This window comes from Beta vulgaris, chromosome 3 (genome assembly GCF_026745355.1).
Source record: "Beta vulgaris subsp. vulgaris cultivar EL10 chromosome 3, EL10.2, whole genome shotgun sequence".
Lineage (NCBI taxonomy): Eukaryota > Viridiplantae > Streptophyta > Magnoliopsida > Caryophyllales > Amaranthaceae > Beta > Beta vulgaris.
Window position 1 is genome coordinate 4748983 of NC_079204.1, and position 19938 is coordinate 4768920.

The 19938-nt window shown below is 32.6% G+C and overlaps 2 protein-coding genes and 1 long non-coding RNA gene across 9 annotated transcripts; 2 read left to right on the forward strand and 1 right to left on the reverse strand.

Annotated features, from left to right (window-relative positions):
* Positions 1–1159: 1159 nt before the first annotated feature.
* On the reverse strand, positions 1160–2074 carry LOC125495806 (uncharacterized). Its single transcript, XR_007272218.2, has 2 exons — positions 1605–2074; positions 1160–1383 (listed from the first exon to the last, which is right to left on the reverse strand). It is a non-coding gene; the product is annotated as an uncharacterized LOC125495806 (long non-coding RNA).
* Positions 2075–3601: 1527 nt separating this feature from the next.
* LOC104888583 (putative RING-H2 finger protein ATL21A) lies at positions 3602–6299 on the forward strand. The gene is made up of 2 exons (XM_010673606.4): positions 3602–4342; positions 5866–6299. Exons 1-2 carry the CDS (start codon positions 3700–3702, stop codon positions 6297–6299), a joined length of 1077 nt encoding a protein of 358 aa, XP_010671908.4. The 5' UTR covers positions 3602–3699.
* A 2738-nt stretch (positions 6300–9037) lies between these two features.
* LOC125495953 (putative RING-H2 finger protein ATL21A) lies at positions 9038–13045 on the forward strand. Of its 7 annotated transcripts, XR_008968632.1 has the most exons (5): positions 9038–9142; positions 9231–9326; positions 9429–9512; positions 10889–10969; positions 11184–13045. XR_008968632.1 is itself a non-coding variant. In XM_057393522.1 (2 exons), exons 1-2 carry the CDS (start codon positions 10360–10362, stop codon positions 11189–11191), a joined length of 618 nt encoding a protein of 205 aa, XP_057249505.1. In that variant the 5' UTR covers positions 9520–10359; the 3' UTR covers positions 11192–13045. The 7 variants fall into 7 exon arrangements, 3 of the variants coding, with proteins under 3 accessions (XP_057249505.1, XP_048496830.1, XP_048496831.1); XR_008968631.1 differs by having other exon boundaries at positions 9038–9326; XR_007272396.2 differs by having other exon boundaries at positions 9039–9326; positions 12318–13045.
* The last annotated feature ends 6893 nt before the right edge of the window (positions 13046–19938 follow it).

Below are 19938 nucleotides of genomic sequence, written 5' to 3' on the forward strand. Positions count from 1 at the left end.
GCAAGGTCGGTCGGACGAAAACGTTACCATAGGAGACTAAGTGGCGTGACTAATTAATAGCATGTCAAAGCTACATATGCTTACTTATGCCGTCCTTCCAGACTTCCACAAGCCAGATTAGCTGGTCCAATCCATGGCTATCAACACATATATTTATACTTACTCTATTCTAAAATACATAAAATACTTCCGTCTTTTATGTAAGAATTCTTATATAGAAACGTTTCATTTATTTGTGAAAAGAGGATGTATATAAGTATAGTGCAACTTTTTTTTTTTTAAAAGAGACCAATATATTCATAGCAGCTGCTAATTATATTGAACTGCCTGAGGGGACTTCTATAGGGGATTCTTAATTATTTTTGCTATAAATTGGTACTCAAAGGCTTTCAATTGGTAACACTTTCAGTACTAATTTAATATTGGAGTTGGAAAAAATGGTTTTATAAGCAGGCGTAGAAATCATTTATCATACATTTGGGTGTACTATGTGCATGGTAGGCTGAAGACTGTTTTTTGCTTATTTGGAACTCCCTTTTTTATTACGTTTTACTCATTAGATGATCTTGAGCGAGCAATGAGCAAAAAAAAATAACCTTAGATATACCATGTTCATGGTACACCTGAGTATATGATAATTTTTTAACTGGTGTACATTTTTTATAAGCAAAATTACAATCTTATAACTTTTTATTAACTAATAGACAGTAATTGGTGATTGGTTGTGATAAGGATTCTCATCAATCTGTAGCAAAACATGCCAAACTTCATTAGACAAGCACTAGTACAGAAAAGGCAATTTGCGTCGGATGTGAGGCGCCTATTTGCGTCGAACTCTAGTGCGACGCCAAAGCCCTCGACGCAAATGACTCAGAAACGATCTGCGTCGTATGTGAAAACGACGCAGATGGTTCAGCTATTTGCGTCGCACTCGTATACGGTGCGACGCAGATGGCTATCCCAGCCCACATTACAGAGGGTAATGTGCGTCGCACATTGCCTTGGGTGCGACGCACATTAGTGATTTGCGTCGCACTTCGGGCTATGTGCGACGCAAATTACTATTTTAATAAAAAAAAAAAATTTTTAGACCTAGAATAATGATTCTCGAACAGTAGGAGTAGAAGATTGAGAGACAAATTACCAACTGAAATCAAAGAAGGATTGAACACAACAAAATATATACCAACAAAATTCAATAATTTTATAATTTACAACTCCAACACAAAACATTAAACCACCAAGATTCTATAATTTACAACTCGAACACAAAATAATATAAAAAATCAGAGATCTAAAAAAGAAAGTAACTTCAATTTCCTGTTCGTAACTTCAACTTCAATTTCTTGTCAATTTCCTGTTCGTAACTTCAACTTCAATTTCCTGTTTGAACACAAAATAATATAAAAATAAGATCTAAAAAGTAAAACTCGAAGACAATGAAAAAATGAAAAAATTAGATCTAAACAATGTAAAAATGAAAAAACGAAGGAAAAAATGTAGATCTGAAAACATGAAAAAATGAAAAAACGAAATTGTAGATCTAAACAATGAAAAAACAAAAACCGAAATTGTAGATTGAAAAATTGAAAAAAAAAACGAACCTGTTCGCCGGAGAGAGAGAGTTCGTCGATCGAGTTCGTCGTTGTTCAGAGTTCGTCGTTGTTCAGAGTTCGTCGTTGTCGATTGAGTTCATCGTTGTTCAGAAGTCGCCGGAGAGAGAGAGTTTGAGGGTAAGGAGAGATAGTTTGAGGGTGAGGAGAAAGACGCATCGTTGTTGGTGTTTGAAGCGGCGGTGTTCGACGGAGATTCCTCAGGAAACAACGAAGAGAGAGAGAGAGAGGGAGTTGGCGGTGTTCGACGGAGATTCACTACGCCGTTGAGCTGGATGTGACTAGGGAGTTGGCGGTGTTCAGATGTCGTTGTTGGTGTAGAGAGAGAGAGAGAGAGGGGGGGGGGGAGGGGGAAGGAGAGGCGTGAGAATTGAGAGGCATGTAACTAGGGTTTCTGAGAGGCGCTGAAATAAAAAGTGTATAGTGAGCTGGGCCTCATGAACTAAAATGGGTATAGCGGCCTAATATGCGTCGCATATTGAATAGGTGCGTTGCAAATTGGGTATTTTGCAACGCATCTAACAGACGTGCGACGCACATAGTTTGAATTTTTTTTTTAGTGTAGAGACAATTTGCGTCGCATGAGTCAGGGTATCCGACGCACATTTGGCTTTTACAACACATGTAAAGCATGTGCGACGCAAATGAGACATATCTGGTGCTTATGTACCCATGTTGTGCGTCGCACTCCTCCAACATGCGACGCAAATCCCAACTGTGCGTCGTTTCCGTTTCTGTGCGACGCAATTGAGGGGACGCAAATCGTCCTTTTTCTACTAGTGAAGATTGGAGCAAGCTTGAAGATGTGAAGGCGAAACTGTTGAAATACATTGAAAGTCCACTTGTGAGTGTCCTATTACCAAGAGGAGAGATTGTTATACTTTATGAGCTTAGGAGTTACTCCTTTTACCAATTGGTTTTATAATGGAACCTCATTGGGCTTGTAAGTGGGCTAAACTCTCCTCCTCCTTATTGGGTTACCCATGCCCATTTTCATATAATCTGAAAATTAACATGGTATCAGAGCCCGGGTTGCGGGTCTCGTCTAAATGAGGTATTTGATCGCTATTGGATAAATACATCGATAGGATGTCCAGCCCCTAAGAGGATTATTGCTCTGACCTTTCCAGTTAGCTCTGAATTTCTAAGGACACTCACAAGTGAGGGGGTGTGTTGAAACCCATTGAAAGTCCACTTGTGAGTGTTCCACATTGGAGAAAGAGGATAGATTGTTACACTTTATAAGCTTAGGAGTTACTTCTCCTATAAACAATTGGTTTTACGATGGAACTTCATTGGGCTTGTAAGTGGGCTAAACTCTCCTCCTCCTTATTACCCGGCCCATTTTTATATAATCTGAAAATTAACATAAACTCAATGAAAACAATCACTTAGCTAAAAGTGTAACTAAGATAATTTACCACGTTGTTGTTAACAGATAATAATTTGTCTGATTTTTATAAATTTTATGCCTAAGCGCTATCATTATGTAGTTTTTAGGGTGTAAATGAAACGAGACAACTCGTAAGCTACTCGACATCGATTCGGTCAAAACTCGGTCAAAGCTCGACTCGAGTAAGCTCTAATCGAACTCGGCCTCGACTCGAGTTGATCAACTCAATACTCGACTTGAAAATTCGTGAGAAGTTCGAATACCCAATTATCAACAGCAAAATACCTTCATTCAACGTTTTGCTACCTTATTGTTACTTTTAACATGAGACACTTACAAGCTCGAGTGAGCTCCACTCAACTCAAAACAGACTCAAAATGCTAACGAGTCGAGTCGAGCTAACTCAAACTCAAACTCGACTCGCATATATCATTGACACCCATAGTAGTTTTCACAGGGAAAAAAAAAAAGCAATGACATAAGACAGAACGATTCTTTAATCCTTGATTAGCAGGACTTGCGTATAGAATAATCAGAGAACCTTTTCAACAGTTCAACTATTAGACTAGGCATAAAACCATTTACTATACTCACAGGTAGCAAGAAGAAAAATGTATTGCGTAAACAGGTTAAAACAACATGAAAACCACCCAGTACTAATCTCTTACAACACTTTCCTTATATTAAACTATCATGAATAATTCCATCATATTTTTTCTCATCTCCCTCCATATCCTATGTATGCCAAAGATGAGCACCTGCGCCGAGTGCTGCACCCCTATCAACTGTGACACAAAATCTTCCTCGAGCGACGAAAGAAGCCTATCAATCGAATTTCCTTTCCGCGTAAAGGATCAACAACCCAAGTCATGTGGTTCTCCTGGATTCGATATACATTGCGATAGCAAGCTTGGCCCCCTTCTCGAGCTCCCTAATGCCGGAAACTTCACCGTTGGTACCATCTATCAATACAGGGATTCGAGACGAATCGAGCTTTTGGATGATTGTCTTCCACAAAAGTTATTGAAGCTAGATCTTACAACAACTCCTTGGCGAGTAATAAGTCTTAGTCAGGATTTCAAGGTGTATAATTGCTCCGGAATTGATGATTTTGACATCTCCTATAATGGCGGTAAAATTGATTGCCTTAGTGGTTCGAATTATACCGTTATAGGTGCAAGGTCATCTTCTACAGTCACTTATTCAAATTGCAGGTTTCTGAAGAATGTGTCTGTTCCAAGTATTCCAGGTCTTCATGAAACTTACTTGGAGCTGAATAGTTATTCAAGTATTTACCTTACGTGGGATGAGCAAACGTGTACTCTACGTGGAAGTGGTATGACCTTTTATATATTTCAGTTTCTTAATTTATTCTTATCTTAAAATAGTTGTTCTCACCAAAAAAAAAAAAAAAAAATTCTTAAAATAAGTTGTTATTCTCCCTAATTGTTGTTTGGAACATTTAACCTCGAATTATAATATTTTAAACTCTAGTATGTAAACCTTGGCTTCTTTGTTTACCGAAAAATTAAAACCTGGTTTATTATTGGACATGTCATGTGGGGTCTATGCGAATCAATATTCGATTGAGTCATTAGTGGGTTACTTTTTAATGGGTCAAAGTAGATCAAGCTATATGATATGTGGGTCAATAGAGGATCAGTAATGAGCTGACCATTAAGAGAGTACGGAGACAATGGATATTAAAATGTGATATATATGAGATATAGAAACAGATATATGTGAAAGTTTAACCATATAGGAACTCTTTTACCAATTCTTTTCTAATTCTGCAATACAGCAAGTGACCTACAATTTGACCCTATCCAACGAAGATCTTGTTTATTAACGTCCACAATAATAAAACCCTTTAAATTATTTTATGCAGCATACAATTTCTTTGAGGGAAAATAATATACCATTATGTCACCAATTCACCCTGCATATTGGCTCTATTTGGCCATACTATAGCAAAAAATAAACTTAAACTAATAAAATAAACATAAACTAATTAGATGTTGGAACAGATAAGATAATAGCTGATCGATTAACTTAAATGTTTGGCAAAATTAGTTACTTAAGTTGTTAAATTATTTTTGCAAAATTAGTTGTTATTATAATTTTAAAAAGATTTTTTGAAATTTCACTAACCTGATTTTGAAAAGGTAAATATTTTAACTTTATACGTAAACACTACTAATTATTTTACCACCTATTTTAGAATTAGGGGGAAGTTAATGGGATTTTAATTAGGAGTAGCAGTGTTATGTTATGTTGATGGAATTGACGTGGAAGTGGAAAATGGGAAATTGGTTAAACTTATATTCACTTTGTAAAGTTTTTTATGCTTACATCAACAAGCATACATCACTAATATTTATAGTAGGTGGTAATGTCGGTGATCTAATCTAGATCATTTTTCCACATATGTGTAGCTAGATTTTTTATGATCATCTAGACTTTTCTAGTTGATATGTAAACTTTGATTTTAACTAGACAACTAGATAATTCAAGATAACTCTAGATATTACATAATATTTTCACTAACCTTAAGATTTTTCTAGATTAGCTTTTTCTAATAACCTAAAGTATATTAACACCTAATTATTGGTTAATATTTAGAAAGTATTATGAGAATCATAGATGGTTGAGGCAGTAACACCTCTATTTTTTAAATTCGCGATATAAGGTTCATTTCTCATTAAACCACTCGACTAGACCAAGACACTCTAAAGTCTAAATCATCTCGTTTTATCACCATCTATAAAATTTTGTCTAGAAAATGTTGTATGATAATTGATAAGTTGTGATCTCTTTTTGACCTAAGCTCTAAACTTATAATATATGGCTCCAATACAGGCTCAAACCGTCGTACGTGGTTAGTAGCAATAACAATTTTGGTATGCATTGTAATTGGAGTTAGCTGTGTTTTGTTCATTTGGCTATCAACAAGAAATGATGAACAACGAGCAACAGTTGTTGTTACTACTACAAACACAAATAACGTGGTGTCCCCTAGACAAAGTAGTACACAATCAGATCACCCTACATCATCACTCGACCAGATCACAATAAACTCATATCCAATGGTGGTGATTGGCCCGAGCCGACGCCTGATCAAACCATATGATGACAAGTGTCCGATTTGCTTGACGGATTATGTACCCGGTGACACCCTCAAAATATTACCAAACTGTCTTCATCGTTTTCATGTTGATTGTATTGATTTATGGCTAAGTTCTAAATGTAGTTGTCCCATTTGCAGAATTTCTCCCCCTCACAATAATTCTTGAGCTTGCTTGTCGTAATTCCTAGTGAACTTGGTCAAATCATATTTATAGTTCCTACACTTTTTTTAATGGTTGCAACATGCTTTTTCTGGAAGCCAATTTTTTAAAACTTCCACCTTATTATTTCACTAACATATATTGCATTATTAGCTATAGCTACTTGGAACTGGAATAGTTAATTTTGTTTTGATATGTAATCTATAAATATAAAATGTTTGTAATTTTTAATCACACATAACTGGTTAAAGTTGTATGTTGGAGACAGTGAAAAAACAAAAAATCATTTACAACTATTAAATTTAGGGTCGGTAATTATTTTCTATCAACTACTATAGAATAATACTCTCTCTCCCAATTTTTAAACCATATTTCTTTGTCATGGTTTCCAATATAATCCTTTGACTAATTAAAATCTATGGTTATGCTTACTGAAAATTATAAAATATTGATATTATGAACATCTATATTGAAAGAAAACTAAAAAAATCCACGTGAAATTATTATTTGTTATATACTTCTTCTATTTCTTTTTAAGTGTAACACTTTGACTTTTGCACTATTTACACACCTCACTTTGACTGAATTGTTTTTACTAATGTATAAAAAGAAAAGTGATCGATCATAAAAAATGTTGTTGGATAAGTTCAATAAATATTTTGACAATATCAACTTTTTATAGTTCTAACAAACAATACATAATTAAAGATAGATATTAATGGTCAAAGTTGTGTATTGGCGATCGTGAAAGTCAAATTGTTACATTTATTCAGAAACAAAAAAGAAAAGTACCATTGTATATTTTTTAGTTTGCTTGTTTTGATTATGCACGTTTGTTGATGCACTTCTTCGATATTAAATATCTTTCTTTATATATTAGTAAAATTATAACGATTGAATATTAATAAGGTACTCGTTGAGACGAATCAAAGAAGATCCCACATGATTATTTTTTTCTTATATATTGAGAAGAATTTAGAAGATTCCCTCTAATTGTGAATAGTGTTAATATTCCAAGTTAGCAAACTAGAAGAATACAAAGGGAGTATATTAGTGAAAATTTTCAATCATCTAGATATGTGGAACACACGATGACACGGAGTTATGAATAAATTGCGACTAACAGCTTGTTTGGTAGAAATGATTTGGAAGGAAAAGAAAGGAAGTGGAAGGAAATTTGTTACTTTCCAATGTTTGGTTCACTAAAAAAAAAAAAATAAGTGGAAGAAAATGGAATGAATTGGAAGGAAAGACTCTTTAATAAAATTTCACTTTCCTTTCCTCCCAAAAGTGGGGGAATTTGGAAGGAAAGAGAAAATTTATACCAAAATTGAGAAGTTAAGTTTTTTCCTTTCTTTTCCATTTTTTTCTTTTCTCTTCCCTTCCTTTCTCTTCTCTTCTTTTCCTTTACTAAAAATGAACCAAACACACTGTAAGAAATTAAAGTAGCACTATTAGACCACTTTAAATAACTTATTATTGTGTTATGTGAAAAAATGGACTGAACTGATTGCAACTGAATTGAATTGAAAATAAATTGAGGAGAACAAACCCTTAGTTGTATTGATTGACAATTAAAAATTGAAGTTGGTACACAATTCATCAATTGTTTATTGAGGACATAGAATGTATGGAAGTAGGTAATATAATAAAATGAAAGTTATATAATATTTTAATTGGTGGACCAATATCAAATAAGGAGATAAGAAATTTATTTGGGACAGACATAAATGGAAAAGTGAAAACTCGATTATGAGACGAAAGAAGTACTTCTTATTTGACCCTAAATTAAAGTAGCACTATTAGACCACTTTAAATAACTTATTATTGTGTTATATGAAAAATGGACTGAATTGATTGCAACCAAACTGAATTGAAAATAAGTTGGGAAGAACGAAGTTGCATTGGTATACTATTATAAATGGTTTATTGAGGATAGAGAATGTAGGGAAATAGGTAATATAAAAAGAAGTTAAATAATATTTTAATTGATGGACCAATACCAGATAAGGAGATGAGAAATTTATTTGGAACAGACATAATTGGAAAAATCAAAACTCTATTCAGGGATGAAGAGAGTACTTCTCATTTGACCCTAAACTAGTCTTCTATGCACGCATCGCGTGCGCCGATTGTTTGAGTCTATTTTTAATAAATTTCATCAAAATATAATTATAGAAGTGTGATTTATAATTATTGTTATACAAACTACTGTAATCTATAAAATATTTAGAAATTGAGATAAACATTTAGATATAAAGTTTTGTAGTCAAATTATATTTGTAATTTTTTTTTATTGAGTAACCATATTTTTCTCATTATGTCAAGTTACTCTATTAATGCTTATTTAGTTTATTATTGAAAATTTTGACTCATCTTTAAATCAGGAAAAGATATAATTTTATATTTAGCTAAGGATAAAAAAAAACATTTCATTAGAGAACACCATAACTCCCCTTGACTTATATAAATAGAGATTATTTATCTATCAATAAATTCAATGGAAAGGGACCAAATTGAAAATTAATTAATTTAGTAATGCAAAAGTCAAAATCAACAATTAAATTAAAAATCGAGATCTGCTGAGCTGGCATCGAGATTGTTCTCGAAGTTTATGAGCTGGCATAAAGATTTGCTGAGCTGGCATCGCGTGTGCTGAGCTGGCGTCGATTTGATATCTAGCTGTCCTTGACTTGTGCTCCAAGACCACGCAGCAGCGTGTATATAAATATAATAATGGGAATTAAATCATTAATCAAGGAACAAATAAACAATTTAGGTGTATCAGAATTTACACACAAACAAACCCTCGACACAATCCACCTTAAAATAAACAAACATGAAACACTGTACACACTATATCTTTTAAGATTTCAATATTTGAGTAAAATTCTCAGTTTATTTACTAATTAGCCTAAAATATTTCACATTTTGCAGCGTTTGTTTTTGTGCCGCATTTTATGTGAAATCATCTTATTTTGGGGAGATTCTAGGGTTTCTTTCGTATAGATCAAATTTCTATTGGAATGATCGGTAAATATCAGGATTTATTTGTGAAAAATTCAGTCTTTAATTGAATTCGATTAAAATTAATGAAGTTCTTGTATTATATATTTCCAAATTGTTGTTTTGCAGATGGTGGTAATGGATTACCGAGTTCGATTTTATTGGAGTTGGAAGAACCAATTTCTAAGTTGAAGGTTATTTGATGTGGGAAAGGTGATTCAGTCTTTTAATACACAATTTTGACCTTGATGATTTCTAATTGCACATTAGTAAAGATTATGAAAAGTCGATATCGATAAAATACACATTCGAGACAAACCTAGCATGCACGAATTCTTATATATTGGTGATTATTTATAGTCAAAGTTAGATACGTTGACCACAAAAGTGAAAGAGGGGAGAAAAAAATATCGAGGGTGTAATTTTCTTTTCATTGAGAGAAAATGAAACTGAAAACTGAGTTAAAATGAAAATAAGTCCAAAAGAATAAGATCATATACTCTCATTAGACGTGTTTTTTTGATCTTGAACTGTGTTTTTTCTTAGCCTAGAAAAGTTTTCAAAGAAGTTTATGTTCAAATGAGATAGGCTTTGCTACTTTTGGCCACTAAAATGGTCTCTGAGTTTTTTGTCAAGTCAATGGCATAAACCAGGCTTTGCTATTAATTTGGTGGGAAGGAATTTCTCAACTCAATGGCATAATGATGAATACTTGTACTACAGCATATTATTCCTAAATTTTCTGACTACACATTTGTATCTCGATTAATAATAAGGTCAAACTTGCATTTTGTTAATCATATAAAACATTGATTTTGACATGAAAACATCTAGATCTTATATGAATCAATCCCTTTTCTTGCAATAAAGTAAGAAAGTATCAAACGTTCGAATACTTCATCTCTGATTTAGTAGGATATTCGGAATTCTTCAACTATTAGACTAATCCTAAATCCTAATTAAATATTACTAACAAGGAACGATATGAAATGAGCAAACATTAGAATGTTGAAACCACCCAACATAATTATACAATTTATCCATCAACACATAGAAAGCTATGAAAAATTCAAGCAAGCTCATCATATTCCCTCTCATTTCCCTACATATCCTCCTATGTATGTCGAAAATGAGTTGCGCAGAGTCTTGCAACACCTTGATCTGTGAGAGCCTCTATATCAAGTTCCCTTTTCGTTTAATTGATCAACAGATAAAGTCTTGTGGTTCGCCTGGATTCGATTTGTATTGTGATGACAAACTAGGTCCTCTCCTTACGCTCCCAAATGCTGGAAACTTCACTGTTGATTACATACTGTATTATAGCAGAGAAATAGAGATTTCTGATCCAAATAATTGTCTTCCTCAAAAGTTGTTATCTTTAGATCTTACCACAACGCATCCTTTCCTACCAATTATAAGCCCAAGTACCGATTTTCATGTGTATAATTGCTCTGGAGTTGGTCTTGATTATGACTTATATGATGAAATTGATTGCCTTAAGGGTCTAAACTATACCATTATAAGTGTAAATCCTGGTGCTACTTTCAATGATTCTAATTGCAAGTTACTGAAGATTGTTTCTATACCAGATAAGTATGCTTTATTCCGTCCGCTGAGTAGCTATTCAAGTATTGATCTTACTTGGGACGAGCAGAACTGTGAGTCATGTGGTAAGTGACATAACTTTTAAATTCTCATCCTTTTCTTAGTTAGCCTGCTCCTTTTGCTGTCAAGTTTTGTGAAACGAGCTGGTTCTCTTGTCATACTGTCTGATGATCTAATTAGATCGCTAAATTTGTATGTAATATTTATAACTTCTAATATTTTTTTCTTTAGCTAAGAGTAGTTTAAATGATCATATGATACAATAATTTGCTTTTGCAGACTACTGATTTCACAACATATGTTTGCAACGGCAAAGTCACTGATATCCTTTTTCCATTTCTTTCAAAAAACTGCCCTGTTGCTTAGAATTTTGATATCAAATTCTCGTAATCCTCCTTCCATTTCCTATTCCTTAATGCATATGTTTTTAAAAATGATTTATGTTGTATAGTGATTATATTATTTGGATTGAGTAACAGTAGTATATGTAACAATAGAAAATTGGTAAAATTGGCCTCAATACCTTAAACTATAACGTAGGTGCACCAAACACCTCCAACTATGACTTATAGCCAGAACACCCCAAAGTACAGACCCGGGTGCAGTCCGTACCATAAATGAGGTCGATGATTTTCCCTCCGCAGCTGAGCTTTTTCCTCCAATGGTGTTTTTTTGAAGATGACTCTTTGTTTTCAGTTGGGGAAGGAGGAGGAAAAGGGAGGGAAAGGAGAAATGAAGGCATGTGCTTTTTTTTTGTTTAAGTAAAAATATTAGGGTAAAAAAAGAAGAAAATTAGATAAGAGGGGAAAATGGAAATTAATAATAATAAATGAAGATTCTCCCGTATGTTGTCGGTGAGAATTATAATCACCGACTCATTTATGGTACGAACTACACCCAGATCCGTACTTTGGGGTGTGTTGGCTATAAGTCTTTAGCTGGGGGTGTTTGATGCAACTGCACTATAGTTCAGGGTGTTAAGGTCGATTTTGCCTAGAAATTAATGTTTAGAATCCACTAATCTAAATTGAAAAAGCTTATAAATACAAATATTTTTTACAAGAGAATCAAAATCCACATGTACATTATTTTCAATGAATTGAGAAGTCATGGGAGGAAATCTCACTATAGGTACTTTAAAGGTGAGGATTATCTTAGCTTCCTTCTATTTTCTGTGGACCTGGTGCACAACAGGTGAAAGATTCAACTCTAGGTTATCCATCTACATACCCAAAGAAGAAAGATCATATTTTCCAACTTGTCCTAGTTGACATTAGTTTATGAAATTTGCACCTCCTTCAACAGGAAAAATTTGATTTCATACATTATATTAATTTTGTCATTACATACTAGGCGTATTCAACATATGTATGATATAAATTCTGTATTCTTATGATTACTACTTGTGTTTAGAAGGCTTTACTTGGAAGACTCCTCCGACAACTTATAGATCCTCTTTAGGCAGCAACTTTAGCTGGTTAGCCTTAGCAGCACTAGTGGTACCACTCTCCTTTATGCTAGTTTGTATTTGCTGCATCTGCCGCGCTCAGCTAGCAGGGAGTGACAGTGAAGCACCTATTGTTGCTACATCAAATACAAATCAAGCCATCTCCGGTGGACTCGATACGATCACGATCAACTCATATCCAATGGTGGTGGTTGGGGAGAGCGGGCGCCTTATCAAATCGGATGATGATAAGTGTTCTATATGCTTGTCGGATTACCACCCTGGTGACACCCTTAAGATATTACCAGAATGTCTTCATCGTTTTCATGATGATTGTATTGATCTTTGGCTAAGCTCTAAAGCTAGTTGCCCAATTTGTAGAACTTGCCCCCCTCAAAATGGTTAATTAAGGTACTAGCTCACTATCGTCACGCATGAAACCCTCGAAATGGTTATCATAGTATCGTCTTTTTTTGGTGAACACAGGTAGCATAACATAATTAAAAAGTTGTGGCAAAAAGCCTTTTACGAATTGTAAAATCATAATATCGTCGTGCATGTATAATTATTCTAATAGCAAGAGCATAAGTTGTGCCTTATGGGGATGTAAATAATTAGTATCAAAGTTTAGTGACAATCTTGAAAAAAAAAAAAAACAAAATTGATGGATTGTTTTACTTTTATAGTACAACATGCATTGTTTAGAATCTGGTTTATGTATGGAATAGAATATTACCATAGCAATTCTACTCTTTGTTTTAGTGGAAAGTAGGAATTTTGCTTATGAAACATGAACCTGTGTACGAGATATGTTTTTGTGATGAAGTGCCCTGTGCGTGAATAGTGTACCTAATTAAGTATCTTCATTTAGCTTTTTTAAATTCTTTTTAACATAATGGATCATTCATGGTGCTCACAGAAGGTAGATTAACTTTACTTGTAACAATTTGATATCCATCGCATAACTTTGAATTCAATGTTAATACATAATTATGTATTAGTAAATTTGTGAAAAGTTTGGAATTTAACTTTGATCTTATCAAATTTTAACTTGCCCACTAGCAAAAAATTTCCCTCTCTGAATATGTATTTTCATGTGAGATTTTGTTAAATTTCTTTTCAATCTCTATTTGAAAATATCAACTCTGGTCAAAAAAAAAATATTAACTATCGGAAATATTTAACTAAAATTATTGGTCAAAATTATGCGGTGAAAAGTTAAAAAGGGTAAAAATAAAACAAAAGGGGGATTATTATTTATTAGTGAACATTCTTTTTGAGGAATCAGTATTCATTTCCATTCAAAAAATGAATTTGATTGAAAAACTTTACACAAAAAAGTTTCAAGATTATTGACAAAATGAGAATCTTCAATTCAAAAATGGTTGCCAATATTGATAATAATGACATTACATTTTCGCCGCATAAGTTTTACAGAATATCAAACTTATGCACTCATTAATTATTGTTTATTGCCTATTATTTACAATTTCTATTATATAAGGAATGGTAAGGGAGTGATAATAGTTATAAAACATTAGCACTCTGCTCTTTAAACATATAGAGTTCATTATAACTTTGTTTTAAAGAACACGGTAATTCAAAATCTACGATTTTACATGTAAAAACATGTCAATTCAAAAATGATATTTTTTATTCCACATTATGTTGCGCATAAAATTGTGATTCAGCATAAGTGAATGATATCATCTTTTTAAATATCTAAGTGTGCCCAAAATAAATGCTAAAATTTTTGCACGCGCGCATTTGAGGAATTAGGATTCTTTTTGAGGAAGTACATTTTTTGAATGATGAATGAAATTGACAATTAATTACCCACTGTTAGAGTTGGTAAACCGATTGTTTCGTGTCAAGTTCGTATCGGATCCAACGGTAAATGGGTTGAACACTCTCAACTCTATTCCAACCCGTTTATTAAATGGGTAATCAACACCCAATCCTAAACTGACCCGTATATTAAACAGGTAACTCGGTCCGTTTATTGAACTGTTTATCCAGCGTTCATATATACATAAACTAAACAAATGTACTTAATTTATATATTTATTAACTCATGTACTATGTACTAATATATTACTTAGATAAACTAAATCGACCAATATCAGTTAAATGGGTTGTCGTGTCGGACTTGGGTTTAAATTTCAACCCTAACCCGACCCGTTCAAAAACTGGGTCATGTCGTGCCAACCCGCTTACTTAAAGGGGTTAAAAACCTTGACATGAACCTGCTAATTTCGTGTCAGGCGTTCGGATTAGCGGGTCGTGTCATTATTTACCACCTCTACCCATCGTATATAAGTAACCCACTAAAAATAAAAAAATACTAAATTTGCTGAGTGTTCCAATAAACATGATAAGAAATAAGCGGAGAAGGAAAATGAGGGTTGCCAACCCTCTTAGACACATTATAATAAAATATTGATATGTATGTAATAAACGAGGAGAGAAAAGATATAAAAATAGTACTTTAATGTATTCTTAACCAATGAAAATTTAATAATAAGAGAGTTGGCAACTCTTAGGATCACTCAATCAATCTCCAGCGAAGAATAGCTAATGATTTGTACAACAATAAACATCTGGCATTTTACTAGATGTTGTCCATATTTCTCATGCTAAAAATGTTGTGGCAGTGATAATTGGTTATGACCATGAAAGACTGATTAATGATATTGAATAATTTTAGGTTTTAAAAATATAGGCTCATGTTTATTCTAATTCATTACATTTTCGTGAGAGAATCATGTGGGAGCTCAATGGATGGAGCTCCCACCTCCCAACCTCATGGTTGGGAGTTTGATTTTCATCAACCCCATATTTGGGATGTTTGTGTGAATTCATACTTCTGGGTATAAATCTCCACTTCCAATCTCTAGAAGTTTCCTTATGAGTTGGAATCCCCTTTTTATCCCCTAGCTCGATCATGAGGGCTGAGCCTCCTTGGACCAGCAAATTACCGAATAAAAATATATTACATTTTCGTGCTCATATATAACCATTAACCACTATAAAAATGTCTTTTTCACATTTATTGCATTGTCCTCTCAAAGTTGTACGTACCTTCTATTTCAGATATCTCCACCAAATCAGATCAAGCACTATTCAATATGCAACAAGTGTTTGGTAGTAAGTTAGTAACAGATAGAGGATAAGAAGAGAAGCTCCATACAACTTTAATGAACAATAGTTATGTTTACTGGTTTTTTTGGGCTTTTTATTACACTAGTGTTAAATACAACACCTAAAATCTAGTACAACCTAATCATAGTGAATATTATCTTTTTATAATTAAAAGAAAATGGAAATGCAAAAATCTTGGTGCTATCTATCAAATTTTCTACATGACGTTTCATCAAAATGCAAACAGCAAGATACATGTATTACAGTATTGATGATGTTAATGTTATTACACCAGTACATGATTTTCATTTGTGCTCCAAGGGCAACTCTTGTATTCAACACACATTTGCGTGAAAATCAAGTGTAGCAGTGTAGGTCATATTTACACGGGTAGGTGAGTCTTTTAACTCTTTGCGATATTTAGTCTTTTTTTTGCTATATATATCACAACTGAATTGATTTTTTTATAATTATTTAACAAATCAAAATTAATTAGTTTAAGTGTTTAACTAAATCTCATATAATAATCTTTTAAAACTTTTGCCGATAAATATTTATTCGAATCAAACTTTTTGAACATTGGTGGCATAATCATGCAACGTCTAATCCATAAAAAGAATCTAGAGTTACAAAAGGAAGGGGTGAGACTTGAGAGTTGAGCGTTAGAAGGCATGATAAGGTTTATGGATAACTAACATGAAACATTTGTTTTTGGTCCTTCTCCCAAAAGAGAATTAACAAGGATTCTGAAATTGTTGGTAGATCATGCACTTTTTAAAAAAAAAAAAAATGACTTTTTTTTTTTTTACTCCTTTCATTTATTTTTAGTTTACTCACTTTATTTTGGAGAAGATATAAAGAGGAAGTTTAGAAATATGAGAGCAAAATTGAAAAGGCCAGGTGGAGAGAGAAACTAACAAATGAATTAAATTATTAAAAACTGAATGAAAAAGAGGAGAAAGTAGGACATGTTATCAAGTATTGAAAAAGCAACAATATGTAGATTAAAAAGAAACGGTCCAGCAAGCAAATCGCGTAAACTAAAAAGAAATGGAGGGTATATTAGTTTACCCTTTTACTTTTTCAACATATTCAATTAAGACGTTTGTTTCACTAGTAGAATAAATGCTTATTGTTGCGGTCTTTAAGTGGCATATTGCGACGGCTTTGGCCGCACAACAATAGGTGATTAACCTATTGCTGCGGTTTTTGACCGCAACAATAGTCAAGCTGTTGCTACGGTTTCTATCCAAAATCGCAGGAATAGGTATTTTTTTAATATTAAAAATACAGGTCTATTGCTATAGTTTTTTTTCAAAACCGCAGCAATAGAAGCTGGACAGGTAAAAAAAAAAAAAAAAATCTTTTTTCATTTCTCAAGGCGTAAATTTTTTTATAGTTATAATACAATTATAATATAAATATAGCTACAACAATCTACTCTTATAAATCTGAGAAAAACAAACTAAAAAATTAAAAAAACTGAAATGAAAAGACTAAGAAACAAATTAAAACTAAAACGTAAGAAACTAAAAAATTAAGAAAGTAAAATGTATGATGAAAATAAAATACACAAATTAAAAAATAACAAAAAAAGAAATCCTAACATTATATTGATTCTTAACAAACAAAAATGAATAATATTGAAAAAAAAACTAAAATAACACCACCCTAACCATTATATCTAACAAATAAAAATAAAATTTAACTACAAAAGTGAAAAAAAACAAAAAATAAAGTAAACAAGAATGAATCTGGATGGCCAGACAATCTCGCAAGAGTGCAACGAACAAATCCGAATGGCCGTCAACCATCCGCGCGTCGTCGATGGTGGATCCGAAGTGAGAGAGTCCGTCGCAGCGAACAAAATCGCGGTCAGATGAACAAAATCGCTGCGTTGTTCTCCTCAAGATCAAATGGTTGGAATTGCTTTGTTCTCTTCAATATCGCGCATCAGATACGGTCTTTCGTTTCCAGATATGAAGTGAGAGAGGATCGACTACTCGACCGGTCAAACAGCAAGAACACGAAGATGATTGAGATGATTGAGAGGAGCGACGCCGTTTTTTTTTTTCGAACGCTCGACCGGCGTGGTTGAGAGGATGAGAGGATTTAGAGGAAGAAAGAAGATAACGGGAGGAGAGGAAGAGAGGCGTGGAACTGATGAGAGGAAGAGAGGAGGAGAGAGAGTGAGATGAGGCGTGAAACTGATGAGAGGAAGAGGAGTGGAACTCTAGATGGACCCTTTAAATATTAATTTTAAAAGCATATTGCTGCGGTTTTTAGTAGGAACCACAACAACAGGTCCAAATAATATTTTTTTTAAATATTATTTTAATATATTACTGTGTGTTCTTGCCAGAAACCGCAGCAATATGTTTTGGTCAAATGGTCAAAACATTTCAAAAAAGTTCTGTTGAAACCATATTGTTGCGGTTTTCGGCCGAAACCGCAGCAATATGGTTATTTTATATTTTTCATTTTCTTTTTACGTGATAGATTGCTGCGTATGGGTAAAATCACAGCAATATCAATACAGCAATAAACAATTATTCTACGAGTGTCTGATCGTTAATATATTTAGTTGTACGTTTACTAATAAAAATTATAAGAATTGATAACATAAAATCTACACATATATACAAATATATTAAAAGGTTTTCCTATCAAAGGAACGATGTCACGTGACACTCTTCTCAAGTTTCAATATACATGTTTATGATCTCATTTAAAAATATTAACAATAATACAATAAGTAGCTTATAAGAATCGGAAGGAGTTTTAGTTTACCCTTTTACATTTACACGATATTCAAGACGTTTATTTGATCGTTACTATATTTAGTTGTACGTTCATTAATAAAAATTATAGAAATTGATAACTTAAAATCTACATATATATATATATATACAAATATATTAAAAGGCGTTCCCATTAAAAGAACCATGTCACTCTTCTCAAACTTCTAATACACATGTTTATGATCTCATTTAAAAATATTAACAATGATATATTGTGTAGCTACTAGTAATCGAATACATGACCTTGAAAATGAAATGTGTGAGTTTAACCACCAATCCATTATGATTTTAATGTTTAATGTTTCAAAGTAAAACATATAAAGTCTAGAATTATATGTACCTATAAAGACATTAACAAGATTTTTGATCATCACTATTATTAAGGTAATAAATTAAAATTCTCTTTCTCCAATTTCATTGAAATTGTTGTTTTAAGCCCAAATTCATTATAAGTTTTTTAAAAACAATTTATCATGTCATATTCCTTGTTAAGCATATGACATTGCATATTTCTAGTGAATAATGGGGTTCCACGTGACAACATATAATTTAACAGGAACTCTTTTTAATACTTCTTCCGTTCCATAATAAGTGAAATATAGGAATATGGCACAAGATTTAATAAAAATCACTTTCAGATGTCAAAAAGTCATACATATCCTTTACATTATCAAAAGGAGGAGAGAGTAAAGCAACCATACAAGTTTGTGGTGGGTACTCTTGTTATTTTGTCACTTTCTTTTTTCTATTTAAGGTATGTTTCACTAATTTTAAAACGTACTAAAATAATAAGTGTTTTACTTATTATGAAACGGAGAAAGTATATAGTATAGATGTTTATTTTTAGTTAATAATCTACCTAGTAAATAGAATAAGATTTTTTCTTATCTCTATTACATAAGGGAAGGGGGGAGCAACGGTGTCCTTTTTTGAACCGACTATTTTGCCCCCCTTTCCTTTCTAAATTACAAAATACTTGCTTGATTAGCTTCTACTTGATTAGCTTATATGAGGAAAATTAAAGTTTCCTCTTATTATAACTTTATAGAAATAAAATACCTGCTTGACTAGCTTCTACTTTCACTTATCAACAAATATGTTTCATGTTATTATCATTGACGACTACACATACATAGCTTTTTATGCACGCGATGCGTGCGATGACATTTTTAGGCCTAATTATTACTAAGTAGTAAACAAAAAGAAAATGCAAGTTAGTATTTAAGTTCACCTCCATTTTGTAGAAATAAGATTCTTTGAACTACAATCAAATAATATTTAAAAACACTTTAATAAATAAGTATAAATAATGAACAAATAACGGTATTTTATTTCTATAAAATGCTTTGCAAAAACCATTTCATGTGAAATCAGATTGTGTATGAAAAATTTGAAATTTCATTTCACCTATAATTGAAAATCAAAGTGTTCAAATTTAGAAAAGGACAAAAATTAAAAATAACCATTTCATGCAAAATCAGATTGTGTATGAAAAACTTAAATTTCCTTTCAAATATAATTGAAACTCAAAGTGTGAACATTTAGAAAAGGAGAAAAAATTAAAATGATGAAAATTCTTAAATATCTGTGAAATCAGAATTTAGAAGTTAGACAAGGAAAAAAAACTAAAATTGTAATATACTTT